The sequence below is a fragment of the Lolium perenne genome, chromosome 5 (assembly GCF_019359855.2).
Source record: "Lolium perenne isolate Kyuss_39 chromosome 5, Kyuss_2.0, whole genome shotgun sequence".
Lineage (NCBI taxonomy): Eukaryota > Viridiplantae > Streptophyta > Magnoliopsida > Poales > Poaceae > Lolium > Lolium perenne.
Window position 1 is genome coordinate 46,489,987 of NC_067248.2, and position 14,972 is coordinate 46,504,958.

Below are 14,972 nucleotides of genomic sequence, written 5' to 3' on the forward strand. Positions count from 1 at the left end.
CCAACCTCATCGAACTGGATGGGGTCGTCCAAGATCTCCTCAGGATACGCGTGCTTAACTAACTCGATACGCGTGTTCTCATGGAACCACTCGAGGTAGTTGTTGAAAGCGGCGAAGTTGTGAGGCACAATCTGCTCAGGGCCAGCATTCTGTGCCGCTTGCAAACAGTGTTGGAAGCAATTTGCGATGTGGCCGCTATGATGGACTGGCCAATTTGTGATCTTCCTCTGCCGCTGCCTATCAAGCCTGCAAGAATCAACAAGTTAGTTTGTACCTCTTCTATCAAGAATCTTCCATCGCATGATTCCAGAAATTTACCTATGAAGCGCCTTGTCCGTGTCTTGCCACTGAGGTGGGCACTCCTGATACAGCCCAAACTGTCTCATCACTCTTTGCGGCTGGTGGTGTTCAACAAGCCACATGCATATGAGTGGGCAGCGCATACGCCAGAACCGCGCCTCCTCCGTGCACTTGTGGTTGAGGTCAGTCATCGACGCGCCAATACGGTAGTAGCTACCATATGGCTCCCATTCCACCTGCAGCATACAAATATCTCAGAATTTAGAACATGCCAGTAGAATCAATGAAAACTAGGATTGCAAAAGAGTGATCGGTTACCTGCTCAGCGGTAAGAGTGTCCAACTCCGCAGTGTACTGCATGTACATGATCTTTAGATCGCCCGCCATCTCCGAGACATTGTCCCAAAGGTATGCCCAAGTGGGCTCCCGATCAGGAAAGTGAGGGTGATGAGGCCATGGCCTCTCGTTGAGTACCCTAGGCCGCCCAACTGATAGGCGGTCCCAGCTCCATACGGAAAGTAGGAGCATGCATCCACCAATACCACTGCTCCCAGACCTGCGACAAGCTTCGTCCAACTGCGCACATAAGACATTTGGTTAGTACTTTGTCTAGCACACTACTATAGGAAAATAGTACATAGAGCAAATCATCACCTGCCGGTAGAGGTAAGCAAGTGCCGCTGTTCCCCAACTCCACCGGTTATCCAACACCGTAAGCACCTTCAGCCAACACCAATGGGCCAGCTTCCCCCCACTGTCAGGAAAGAGAGTCCTCGAAATCATGTACCATAAGTACACGCGGGCGTACGTCCTCCGAGTGTCCTCGTCGGCCTCTTCCGGGCATTCTCCAAAGTTAGTCCTGATCCATTCGAAAGACGCGCCGGCGGGAGCTCTCTTCTTTGGTTCTGTTGGCAGCGGAGGAGCCATGCCAATAAGCACCTGCATCTGCTCGCGCCACCCATCAGAAGCTGTGTTCATACACAGTGGCTCGCCCTGAATAGGTAGTCCAAGGATCATGGAAACATCCTGGAGAGTAGGGGCCATCTCGCCGGCCCTCAAGTGGAAGGTGTGAGTCTCCGGCCTCCACCGGTCGACAAGGGCGGTGAGTGCCGAGGGGTTCATGAGTGGCCCCCCACGGCTTACAAGGGATATGAACGGCATAAGACCGGTAGGCCGGATGAACTCCGTGTACCTCTCGTCATACGGTATATCCGTTGTGCCATGGTAACAAATCTTCAAAGGGTGAAGATCCGTTCCCCTCTCCGTCATATGAACAGCCCGGTGCACCTTGTCGTACTCTTCATCCAGAAGCCACACCATCCTACATGTTTACACAAATACAACATATTATGAGCCATTCATACCAAATATGAGCAACACATACATGAGAATATATCCAAATAAGCCATCACACATACATTCCTAACAAATATGAGTTATTCCATCAAGAATACTAGGCATATGTAACACATTTGAATGCATTTGCTAGGCAAATATTAGGCATTTCAACACATACATACATAGAATTTGAACAAATCTAGGGTTCATATCCAAATCCACTAACATATCTAGGGTTCCTACACATACACATTCAACACATACATACCCATTTCAACACATACATAGCCATTTCAAACATCTTTGGTTCAAACACAACCAACATTTCAACACATACATACATAGGATTTCAACACATACATGTAAAATTTCATATCTAGGGTTCCAACAAATCTTTGGTTCAACACACATATACTACAATGTAGATTCCACCAACATAAATTTCTACATATCCAAATCCAAGAAATCTACCAAATCTAGGGTTCATACCCAAATCTACCAAATCCACCAACACTATTGGATGAATCGGAGGGAATCGAAGGGGAATACCTTGAGGAATGGAGGAGGAAGGAGTTGGCCGGATAGATCTGATGATTCCTTGGTTGATTTGGTGGGGGGGGGCGAAGGGGAGGCGTGCGGCGGCGGCGGTTGGGGAGGAGAAGGAGAGAGGAAGAGAAAGAAGAAAGAAGGGTCGGGCTGGGCGCGGGCGCGGGCGCCACACTTAAGTGGATGTGTGGCGCCCGTGGCATCGGCGCCACACAGGCTAGTGTGGCGCCCGTGGCATCGGCGCCACACATCGAGCCTCGCAAAACGGCTAAGTCCCAGAGGAATTGTCTCACTGTATGTTTTGGGGGATTACAAGTGCATGTGTGGCGCCGTTGGGAGGGGCGCCACACATGATGCCACGTCGGATGGGCGCACCAGCTCAGCGGCGAGGGGGCCACGTCGGCTGGGTCAGTGGCGCCGGCAGGAGGGGAGCCACATGGGCATGTGTGGCGCTCGTGTGGGGGGCGCCACACAAAAGGGTTAGATTGGTGAAATAGTTTCGCCGGAGGGTCATTCTGTGCTTTCCTTTCACTTTTGGGTTATTTTTGTGTAAATCGTCATTCTTTTTAGACCCGATTTTTAAAAATTATTTTAGTTTTTTATGAAATTTTAATATTTTTAAATTTGAACATTTTCAGATTGGAACAATTTTCAAATTGGAACAAATTTTGAACATTTTTGAGAATGGACAGTTTTTTTTCAAAAATTCGATTTTTCCCAAAATTTGAACGTTTTTCGAAAATGAACATATTTTAAATTTCAACATTTTTTCGATTATGAACATTTTTCGGATATGATTTTTTTTAGCTTTGAACAATTTTCGTTTTGAACGCTTTCCAAAATTTGGAATTTTTCAAATTTAAACTTTTTCAAATTCGAACTATTTTCAAATTTGAAATTTTTCGAGTTTGAACAAAAATAAAAATAAACAGATAAGAAAGAAAACTAAAAAGAAAACAGAAAAAAGGAAAAAAACAAAAACAAAAACAGAAAACAAAAACGAAAACAAAAAAAAGGAGAAAATGGGTCCGGCCGTGCGATGCCTGGTAGGTACCGACTTAGTCGGTGTATAGGATTTCCGGGCCAAGACTGCCATACACTCGCCTGGGATGCAGATGTCTCGCCAATCCACCACGCAACTTCGCATGGCCTTTGTAAGCGGCAAAGCATCAGTCATTATCAAAGTGCCTTGTCGACAAAATATGGTCTTTAACAAACAAATGCACCATATACCTAGTCATGCAATTATTTCAACGCCCACGATAAAGTATGCTCGTACATGTTTGCTGTATGTTGAAGTGCTCATGAACATAGTCTCGAAAAGGAAGCGTTCATGAGGATCTTTAAGAGTAGAGAAGTCATGCACGAAAGAAAACACACCTTTTGGAGATTTACACAACTTTTGGAGATTTTCTCTGAAGTTATGCAGCCCAATACGAAATGAACACGATCTTCTTTTGGAACCTTTATCTCTGATGTCTGAAGTATCCTCTGTCGGTCTTTTCTTTCCGCAATCAGTTCCCCAATCCAACAGCTTATCTCCATCAGAACTGCAGACTCCAGATTAGCCAGGAAACCTGCACGTGAAAAAGCATCATCATTCCATCTTGCGGCACAAAATCAGACAGCAAGACTTCTCAGTTATTAGGCAAGTAACTACTGAAAGTTACTGCCCAACGTTGTGAAGGAGATGTCAGTGTCATGCCAAAAGATACCAGCCATGCTAGAAAGATACCGGCTAATGTGGACACGAGATTGAGTTAGCATCAAAGTATGAATATCATGGAGGCAGGCCTGATAATTCCATTTTTTTGCTGGCACTTCATGCCAACCACTCTCTGTACTTTGGCTGTTTGGCAGCACCAAACATGCACGTCGCCACCTGATGTCTCGTTCCTCGCCTTCTTTCCCATACTTCTAGACCTATGTGAGGTATCATTCAGGACGCCATAGGTGTGCTGTTGTGACCAAACATGATCAAAAGTAGGAACCCTTTTCTCATGGCTGCATGCATCTCTGCTATCATCATCACCCTCAGTGCGATGCATGATGAGTCACCAATCCAGTAGAAGAGATGGCAGACAACAGTGATCAACCATCACAGGGAACTGCAAGGGGAAGCATGGCTTTTAGGGCTAGGAGATATGGTTAATCCTCTTCATGTGCTCCCTGAGAAGCTTGTGCTAATTTACCACATGTGAATGGGCTGGTTTCGAATACAGATGTCTAATCAGTTTGGGGAGCTTGTGTGGCCAGGTTGTAGTTCCTCCCTTCACCCTGAAGAAAGGAATATCTGAATAAATAGGATTTCTCGTCGTCACATTCAGATTTTGTACTATTGGATACCTTGAATGAGCTCAGCATAGCACTTGCAGTTCCTGGAAACAAGTCATGTGTTCCAGTTTTAGGCCAGAGAAAAAGCAGTGATCAGGAACAAGGTTAGGACCAAATAGAAACAGGGGGAGAGTGGACAAAGGAAGGAACAAGATACCAATGGGTCCCTGGTAAATTATGCTTGGAAAAAATGCACATAGATCTGCATATCTGACGGAAAGCGACGCATGTTGGTACTGCCCCCTGCAGATATGGTTAACTACGTGGGAGGAAGCTAGGTGCCTCTCCTTTTCTATCTTGATCAAGTTGACTCAGTATCAAATTGCAAGCTCTATCCATCCCAATAAAAGCATCCCGATGCTAACATCATCATCAACACACTTGCGCAAACAGAGGAAAACTAGATGGCAAGAACTCAGCTTCCATCTCCCACAAAAGACTACCTAAAAAGTACAGGCGGACCTCTTCCGGTGCACTTGTGACAGCAACAGTCTCCCACTAAAGCAAACAAATGTGATGATGCCTAACAAGCTAACAGCATATGGCCACAGCAATTTCTACAGGTATATGTATATAACTCAATTATTGGCTCTTGAAGGGATAACATGATGCATAAAACAATACTATTGGCCTCACCGTTCTGACTCAATTTGTCATGTTAGTTCTCACTTTTCAGATCAGGTAACAGAGGTGCAAAAAGGATGTATGTTTTTACCAGCACTATCTTTGAATAAGAAACTCTTCAAACAGTCATAAGATCAGCTGCTGGCGCCTATTGATATTGCTTCTTGTGAGTTCTGACCTAACCATCATGCTTTTAGTGCAAGTAGTTAATTTACAGAGAAAAAAGGTAGCTATAGTACAGATATGGGGTAAATGAAAAGATTGTACACAACTACCAGTACAACAGTATCTGTCAAACAGTGTTCACAAGTCAATAATATAGGATTACTTCTTATGGCCTAACCTAACCAACATTCTAGAGCCTGGAACTGTGGGCTTTCCTGAATAGACTCAACCACAATCCTAACAAGATTCATGACTTTCTTATTAATGTAGAATCGCTATCATCACCCCACCTGCCAAATAGTCAAATGGTGCCTGTGCCAGGCATGCTTGCAAATGGAAGAAAGCTTGTCATGGAAACTTCATGCCTTGTACTGTGATTCTTGTTCTCTTTTAGAAAAAGAGTAGGAGTACACACAGCAGCAACATATATGGTGTGAAACTAGATATCAAATCACCAAGGAAAGTACAGGAAAAATGACAGAAGCATGCATTGCCTTGTATTGCCCCCTGGAGTATGTAGCATCTCTTAGTATATATGAATGGGCCAGGTAGGAAAGAAGAGATATAATCAAATAAAGATAGATATCCACTAACTCCAGACAAAGTTCGTTACCTCCTGATTCCGCACAAGGGCCTCTCCACAAGCCTCAATTATTAGCCCAAAATATTCCCTGCACCTCCCAACCTAGTCCCCCTTTATAAGGCAAACTGCAAACTGGAAGAGATGCACCAAACATGAGCTGCAAACAAACCTAGAGAGAGAACCAGGAGAAAATTCATGGTAGGAGATGGAGCAAGCAGACGAAGCATCATCAGTGAACAAGGAGAGCCCAGAGAGGCTTACCATCGACCAGGAAGACGGCGCGGCATGGCTGAGCCTCACGCTAGGCACGAATGGGTCACCAGAGGAGGCAGCAAACTGCTCGGAGCCTGACCCTGATCCCAAGCCTTCTGCCCCACACAAGGTCTTCTCATGTAACTTTTGCATGCGAAAGTTCTTCAGCTCACAGGCGCTGGGTGGCCACCAGAACGCCCACAAGCGGGAGCGCAGCGCTGCCAAGCGCTCCTACCATGCACAGAGGATGGTGATGGGCCTTCCTCTTGAGGCACATGCCGTCTTTGTGCAATCCCTGAGAGTTAACCAGAGTTCAGTGATTCAGAAGTCAAGCCAACAAGCACAGATCAGGACGACGCCGAGGTTTCATGAAGGAGGGATGACCTGGGAAACAGTTCCCTGCGAGGAGGTGCAAAATTCCATATGGCCAGGAAGCTTCAGATCAAGAACACAACCTTCAGACCAACCATCAGAGCAAAGTAAGATAGACTTGAACCTCAGGCTTTGATAGATTGATGTATCAACTTTGACCACTACAGAAGTCCACGTCGAGTTTGACCTTCTGAATAAATGGTTTGAAGAAGTGATCAATTAAGTTCATCTCGCCATCAGAATCAGTGAAAAGCATTGATGGTACTGAACTCTGAAGATACGATTGTTCTTTTTGAATTCATGGTGACATTGCTGCAATATTTTTGTAGCAAGATACTTAATATGATTATGTTTAGCCTAGTTGACACCGCTGTGAAGGAATCCACGGATTTTTGTACTTACTAGAAGCAGCATATATATTGTCATCATCATATTACAAGCTCTGTAAATTCTTGTTTAACCTGCCTAAGTGAAGCTCCGATAAAAACATACCTTGGAGTGTATAATAGATTTTTTTGATAAAGTGGAGTAATATAATAGACAGGTGGAGAAATATTAGTTCTCATACAGATAAACCAAATAGTTAAGAAAATCTCAGGAAAATGTGCAAACTAACACATAGTTAAGTGAAGCTCTGATAAAAGAAAGTTGCGAATTTAACATAAACCCCTGAAGCTGGAAAATGCAGTTGACAGCAGTAAGTTCATCTAACTTAGCTTATGTTGTACTCGTATATAAATTCCTCCGAGCAAATGTGGCATCTAAATTACTCCCTCCCTGGAATACAGGGCATATTTTGCCTTGAACTTTGACCAAGGAAACATTGAAAAGGACTAAACTGCCCCAAAATTATTATCACTGAAGTACTGCATTTAAGGCATGCATGTAGGGAACACAAAGTATACCTAGATATTCTTTAGGCATGCAGAGGGAATAGCACACTTCTTTTGCATTGGAGTATGAAATACACCTTGTATTTCTAAACTAGGGAGTCGCCTAGAGCATAGTATTGCACACAAAGACATTAGCAAAAATAAACACATTTAATCATTTATAACAAAGAAAAGCAATATCAGGAGCTCTCAATTGCATCAATTGCCATCAGAGAGGAAGTATCTTGCAAGGCATTGCACTGTTGATATTGGTACTCCAGGTCTTGATGCATACTGTGAATGGAAAGCAAGTTCAGAATTTCTTATACAGCTATACCTAGAAACAAGTGACCATCAACAAACTAATCATGCATATCTCTTCTCAGCCCATATGGTGAGACAAAGGTCCAAAGCAATCTATACCAGCAAAATCTTATTTTTCAGAGATCAAATCAACAGACACTGCTTAAGTAATATTACATTGTCAAAAATCACCATGAAAGCATATGACGGTACTGAACTCTGAAGATACTATTTATTTATTTTTTGAATTCTTGCTGACATTACTGCAATATTTTTGTAACCAGATACTTAATATGATCATATTTAGTCTAGTGGACACCATCGTTTAGGAATCCACTGATTTTTTTAACTTGCTAGAAGCAGCATATATAATGGCTCGTCAGTCATCCTCATATTACATGCTTTGTAAGTTCTTGTTACGTTAACATGTGATAACCTGGAGTAGATAGTGGTTGGATAGAGAAAATACTAATTCTCAAGCAGATCAAAATAAATAGCTAAGAAAATCTCAGGAAAATGTGCAAACTAGCACAAAGCTAAGTGAAGCTCTGATAAAAAATAAGTCTCAAATTTAACAGAGAACACTGAAGCTACAAAGTGCAGTTGACAACAGCAAGTTCATCTAACATTAACTTATGTTGTGTTGTAGAGTAGTATATAAATACCTCAGAACAAATATGGCATTTAAATTACTCCCTCCCTGAAATACAGTGCATATTTTAGCTTGCACTTTGAAAACATTGAGAATGGCTAAAATTCACTAGAATTATTGTTACTACAATCAATGCATGTATGTAGGGAACAAGTAAACCTAGATATTCTCTAGGGGTAGTGGGGTACAGAGCAAATAGCACACTCTTTGCACCAGAATATGAAATACACCTTCTATTTCCAAACCAGGGAGTTGTCACAGTATTGCATACAGTATTAGTAGTTGTGACTATTCATAAGAATGATATTATCAAGAATAATCATATGTAATCATTTATCACAGAGAAAAAAACAATACCAGGAAGTCTCAGCTGTGTCAGTTGCCATCAGAGAAGAATCAAGGTATCTTGCAATGCATTGCACTGTGTATATTGGTAGTCCAGTCAGATGCATATGATAAACGTAAAGCATGTTCAGAGCTTCTTATACAGCTATAGGCAGAAATAAGTGACCATCAACATACTAATCGTAGATATCTCTTCACAGCACATTCCGGTACAAAGGTCCAAAGCAATCTATAACAGCACAACATTATTTTTGGGGCATCCAATAAACCGAATCTGCTTGAGTAAGGTTATATTGTCAAAAATCCATCTGATAATTTTGAAAACTGAACAAACAAGCAGACATAACACATTACCTCGGTATCAAATTAAAATACTCTAAGAAGATAACTTTATTCACCAGGCTGATGAACACCAAAGTTACATATGAAATCTTCTTCTTCGAAAAGGGGGTAGACTCCCAACCTCTGCATCAATAGATGCACACAACCATTCACCTGGAATCATCTGGCTTGTTTATTACTCAGTATGTACTTTTAGTGCTACACAGAAGAATTTCTTTGGTGTGCTGGCCAATTTATGTCATTCAGAAGTTAACACCACATAGGCATGAAATGGTTTTATCATTCACAGGTGATGTCTCAGACCTCTAGGGTTTTGATTCAACAAGAATCATCACACTAGTAGAGAATCAAGGCAAGTTAAACAGCAAAAAATAAGCAGCATGCCAAGTATGATTACTTGTGCAAGCTATGTTACTTAGGCCCATTTTCAAATACAGCCCCTTAAGAGAAAGGTGGAATATTGTAAGTGCACTGCTTGGTAACAGATCAAAACAAAAAAGAATCAGCAAAGGCAATGGATCAGCATATATCAAACATTACAAATATGTTGCCAAAAAGATCCAAGGCACAATATTCTAAGATATGATACAGAGGTACAATTCTACAAACAAGAAAATGCCTAATCTCCTACTTGTGATTGACTAGCTCCTAGACAAACTCGAAAAGCTCCTGCCTAGGCTTTGAAACCTCCAGCATCCTAACTTGACTGAGAACTTGCTCTGAAACTGTAAACTGTCCCTTATCCACATGAGGTCGAGATGAGCTCTTATTATCTTTACAGTGGAGCAGTCCAAGAACAGCTACTCTGTTAAGTCTTGGAAGTATGATGCAGGGATCTCCACAGGAGGGAGCAACGTTGACACAGATTTGAACTGTTCCAAATGATTTCAGAATTAGACCAACACTACCAGCAAAACAAATGTCAGAGGAAGAATACATAACTGTAGGAGTTGAGCATACCCTGTGTTGCTTATACTTGTCCCGAATCGCCGACAAGTATGGACCCTTTCTATTGAGTTGCAGTTCGTGTATGGCTATGATGCAGTCCTTGAGTTCTGATGGCTTGTAGCCTGTCAGTTTCTGCATTTCCTTGCTCTGCAGCCACATTAGCATAGGATAGTTTGTTTCAGCCTTTGAGAAGTTGAAATATCAAAAGCAACATTCTAAGCTTTGAGGATCTACTTCGCTGCTCTTACCCAAGGATTATTGTCAGGTGCAATGGTCAGCCTGGCAAGAAAAATCGATGAAGCGGCAACTACTGATGGCAAGAAGCGGAGACAGCTGTAGTCCAGAAGACTCAGCTCAGCCAGATAGCTACCCAGGAACTCGAGTTGCAAGCTGGAGCGCTGTAACAAGCATGGAAGAATAACTTCAGGTGTCGGTATAGTACACTGGATGCAATGGAGGAAAAATTAAGTCGAATGGGCACGAATTTGAAGGATTGGCAGTCACCTTTTTGTCTTCTGGGCTAGATTTCGTGAACCGCCTGAAATTAGCGAAACAAGGGGAACAAAGATTCGGTTAGTTGCAGATTCAGAATGGGCAGAGATTGTGAACTTTTTTGGGGGCTGAGTGTATGGCACCACCTGAGGAACGTCTTGATGGTGGGGCTGCCAATCTCGAAGTCGAGGAGCTTGAGTATGTCGCTCTCCATGGTGAGTAGCTCCAGCCTGGTGTAGGTGTTGTCGGTGATGTAGCAGAAGTCCTCCACATGCGGCGGGCTGATCTCCTCGTACTTCCTGCGAGCGGCCTCAATCCTCAGAATCCTCTTAATAATAAACTAAATGCTGTGGAGGCAATGGTAGCGAACGGATGGGGGGTCGGTTGCGCTTGCTTACGCAGCGATGAGCATGGCGGCTACGCCGAGTAGCTGCAGCCGCTTGCGGCCGAGCTGGTTGGCGGAGAGGAACCGGTCGACGTACGCCACGGTGAGGTAGAGCGTGTCCGCGACGAGCTTGTACTCCTCGGCGACCTCGACGAGCCAGTCGACGAGGATGGCGCGCATGTTGGGCGTGACGTCCGCCTGCACCGCCTCGATGTAGTCCGCCGCCGGCCGGCGCGCCGGGTCCACCTGCACCCCGCGGTAGAGGAAACCATCATCAGATCGGCTGCGTTAGAGGACCCAGCGCCAGCGCATCGAACCGCACTGCGGGAAATGGGGATCGTGTTTCGGGAGTAGTGGGGTAGTAGTACCTCCATAGTGCGGAGGTAGGTGTAGATGTCGGAGGCGTAGGACCCACAGAGCGGGGAGTCGTCGTCGTCTCCGCCGCCGCCGCTGCTGGCGGAGGCGGGCGGCGAGGCGGGTGCGCATCTAATGTCGTCGGCGGGCTTGGCGGGGTGCGGCGGCGAGGGGAGGGCCGCGGCGTTGGAGAGGGCGATGGGGAGCTCGCTGAGCGCCACCCGCTTGCGCTTGGCGCCGCCGGAGGGGCCCCCGGAGACGGCGGAGGCGGCGCGCTTGGCGGCGGCGCGGGTGAGGCGGGGCCCCGAGGCCGCGAGGGGGGCCGCGTTCTCCTTGTCGGCCATCGTCGGCGCTGCGCTTGGCTCCCCGGGGCGGGCGCGCGGTAGGTAGGGTTTGGGATCCGGAGGCGGGGACGGCGAGGGAGGAGGAGCTCGGCGGCGGCGGTTATGTAGAGAGGATTGGAGATTGGAATGGAGGAATGGGAGGGAAGGTGGCCGCCAAATCGCGCGAATTCGAACGCGGGGAGAAGAATGCCGCGCTGCGCTGCGGTGGTTTTGCTTGGGCAGCTCGAGTCGGGTTTCGTTTTGGTTTTGCTTGGGCAGATTGGGGAATTTTGGAACGAGTGGAGCGCACGTGGGGAACAGTCGGGCGGTAAAAAGTTTTAAAATAATCCGGAAATCCCGCGGCGCGCCAGTCGCCCGCGTCCGCGTGTCGCTCCAAAATTCAACCTGGGCCTACCCAGTTCCCGCACGAAGCCCGCACTCAAAACATCAAGTCAGTACCACGTCGAAAATATACGCTTTTAGAGTACCAAGGCCTACAAAATAATATTACCTCTACATCTATAAATAATAGATATCACAATTTATCTAAATTTAGATGTATCTAGACACTCTTTAGTGTATTCATAGATCCGAATTTAGATGCATCTTCGACACTTTTATGGACAACGGGAGTACTTCGTAGGTAGCAGCTTATAGGACTAGTTTTTACTATTATTTGCATTGTTTTATCATTGTTTATGTATTTTTAGATAGTTTTCGAGACTTTCCTACAAAGTTCTTTTTAGTGGCATTTAATTTTTTGGGAGGCAGAAAACATCTTTTTTCGTATTTTGTTGTTTCAAGGACCTTCTAAACATAAATAAATCTGAGAAAAATTACCACCGAAATTTTTCATCGGGAGAAGGACTGACAACTTTGAAGTCACGCGAGGGGGGGGGGGGCACGAGGGTCGAAAGGGCCTAGGTGGCGTTGCCAGACCTATAGGTCGCGCCACCCATACTCTTGGCGCCTCGAGCATCGCCTCGGCCCTCCCTTTTTGTGGACACCTCTGTTTTGATAGAAAACATACGTAATATTTTTCCCACGATCTACAGAGGCAGCGAAGGCGAAAGTCCTCTCCAATTCCGGGAGAGGGCAGATCATGCTGCTCTAAGGCCTCCGGAGAGGGGGAATCGAAGCCATCGTCATCACCACTCCTCCTTCGCATAGGGGGGGCATCTCCATCAACATCGCCATCGGCAAGGCGGTAGGAAGGGACGGAATGACAGAAACCGTTTTACAATTCTTTGAGTTGCGATAGGAGGATTTATATCAGGACCTTAGAACTAACTATTGTGGTCGGAAATTTATGTCTTAATGATTCCAGGGTTTGTGCGGTGATCCAGCATACCACTGCATGGTGTAGCATGCAAGTCGTTGACATAACACCAATAAAACATTGTTCCACTAGTATTACATCCCTCCGAGTGGTAAACAGAAACATATGCGAGTCCAATGTATGTCTATAAAAGTACACACTAACTGTTTACAGAAGATCAACACAGCCTCCTACTTTACAGTGAGGGAAAACTACGAATAAAGCTTCAAAAGAACAAGTCGTAGTCTAACTTATTACTAACTCTAGCTCTAGAGATACTTGGCTTGCTATAGAACTCTAGATACTTAGGTGCTAAGAATTAGGAAAATGATTGCCTTCAATTACTAGTCTAGGTTTCCACCCTAGTTGATGTAGGAGTTGACTCCATTGACTTCATCGATTGGGTTCCCCATCTGATTGTAGTTGACTCCTTTCTTTTCGAGTTTCACGGTAGTTTCTTCTTTGATGACTTTAAATCTAAGCAAAGAGTTCAAAGAAGGGTGAGTACAAGCGTACTCAACAAGTTCGTTATAGGGAAATAGGTGTTTAATGCGCTAGCTACAGCCACAGACCAGAAAGTCATAGGCAATATTTTTGTAAACATTTCTTCAAAAGGTTGCTTTTATTCTGAAAAACTATTTTCGTCACAGGTTTACCAGAACTTCATGGAGTTCCTTTCCTGCCGCGTTCGCGGTTCCTTCCTAAAACAGGGAGTGACAGGTCACAATTAAATACACTCTGCAGAGGTATGTTACTTTACTCATAAGAGATCTTATCCTTGTTGCCAACCGGGCACGTTATTCCCGTCCACACTTTCTTGGTGTGAGACCCAGTATAAGATCCAAGTCAATCGTTGTCCTTCTCCGCGACCCCACATACCCACCCTCTTGTATTCAGCGGGTCTTCGATCACTCGATCCATGACCATGATACAATCCATCATAGACGGTACATCTCCCTTCATCCAGGTGGATGGGGAGATTAGGTCCATCCCAAACTACTGTGTGTTCACCAACAAACAACCATGCTCTATCAAGTCTGTTGATATGCGACAGGAAAAAGGTATAGCTAACTTCTCCAACCCATTAAAGATCCTATGGTTAACCGTTTAACACGTAATATACGACGCTAGAATCATTGGACGACATTTGTTGTTAATCCTAGGTGAATACCTTTCCCAGTTGATGGAACCTCCACCATCATCTCAAACCATGGTTCCATTTCCCACCACATAGTCATATTCATAATTGTAAAAAATAATATTTTGATTTTTAATGCAGGAGTGATAAGTATATTATTTTGCAAATATTTTGATAAACATAATCAAATGCCATGAGCAAGTGATGACTTGCCTTTCTTGACTGCAACATTATGCAGGTAAAAGCTTCCATACGTGATAACTCCAAATTCTGAAATATCATCATCGTTCGGTAAGGATGATGTTTAAATAACTAGCAAAGATGCTATAATGCATAGTATGAGATGTAATTGCTCTAAGCGTAACCTACCCCCGATGATTTAGGATTCATGAGTTGTAACGAATTCTTTAGTGTGTGTTGTACTTTAGAGATGGTTTCACAAACAAGGTTCTTATATTAGGGTTTGGTTCACTTGGTATCATATACAAATGGTATAGTGCATCACGACAATTATACTAACACACAATGGAATAGTAGTTCGCATAATCTTAATATGTAAATAGCAGTTATCAGTTTTAAGTCATCTAAGACATGGTTAATGATTATTTGTTATTTACTTCAAAAGAATAACTTTTGAAGAACATGTTTCTTAATAAAGAATAATTATAACAATTAGGGTTGTTGAGTTCTAGGGTTTACTATTCCTTTGCAATGGTTCCACTAAGTAGGTATTAGATGGGTCTTAAACAAGATGGTTTCATAATCATGTAGTAGTTTCATGATTTAGTTAAGCATGAGCAAATAAAGTGAATCACTACTTAGGGTTGCTAGTTTAGTTGATCCAGGTGGTGTGATACTAAGTAGTGATGGTTAAGGGTGATAATATGAAAGCAACAAATTAGGGTCCACCATTAGGTGGTACTAGTTGGTTATATAAGGTCTTATGCAAAATGAAGACATGTAATCATAACTCTATTTGCATATGA

The 14,972-nt window shown here is 43.9% G+C and overlaps 2 protein-coding genes across 2 annotated transcripts; one reads left to right on the forward strand and one right to left on the reverse strand.

The window, feature by feature from the left end:
- Nucleotides 1-5,914: 5,914 nt before the first annotated feature.
- Nucleotides 5,915-7,003, forward strand: LOC127298451 (zinc finger protein 7). The gene has a single exon (XM_051328296.2). It carries the CDS (start codon nucleotides 6,096-6,098, stop codon nucleotides 6,648-6,650), a length of 555 nt encoding a protein of 184 aa, XP_051184256.1. The 5' UTR covers nucleotides 5,915-6,095; the 3' UTR covers nucleotides 6,651-7,003.
- Nucleotides 7,004-9,507: 2,504 nt separating this feature from the next.
- On the reverse strand, nucleotides 9,508-11,768 carry LOC127298449 (cyclin-A3-2). Its single transcript, XM_051328294.2, has 7 exons — nucleotides 11,222-11,768; nucleotides 10,867-11,099; nucleotides 10,615-10,767; nucleotides 10,481-10,514; nucleotides 10,225-10,374; nucleotides 9,989-10,123; nucleotides 9,508-9,900 (listed from the first exon to the last, which is right to left on the reverse strand). Exons 1-7 carry the CDS (start codon nucleotides 11,549-11,551, stop codon nucleotides 9,829-9,831), a joined length of 1,107 nt encoding a protein of 368 aa, XP_051184254.1. The 5' UTR covers nucleotides 11,552-11,768; the 3' UTR covers nucleotides 9,508-9,828.
- Nucleotides 11,769-14,972: the final 3,204 nt, after the last annotated feature.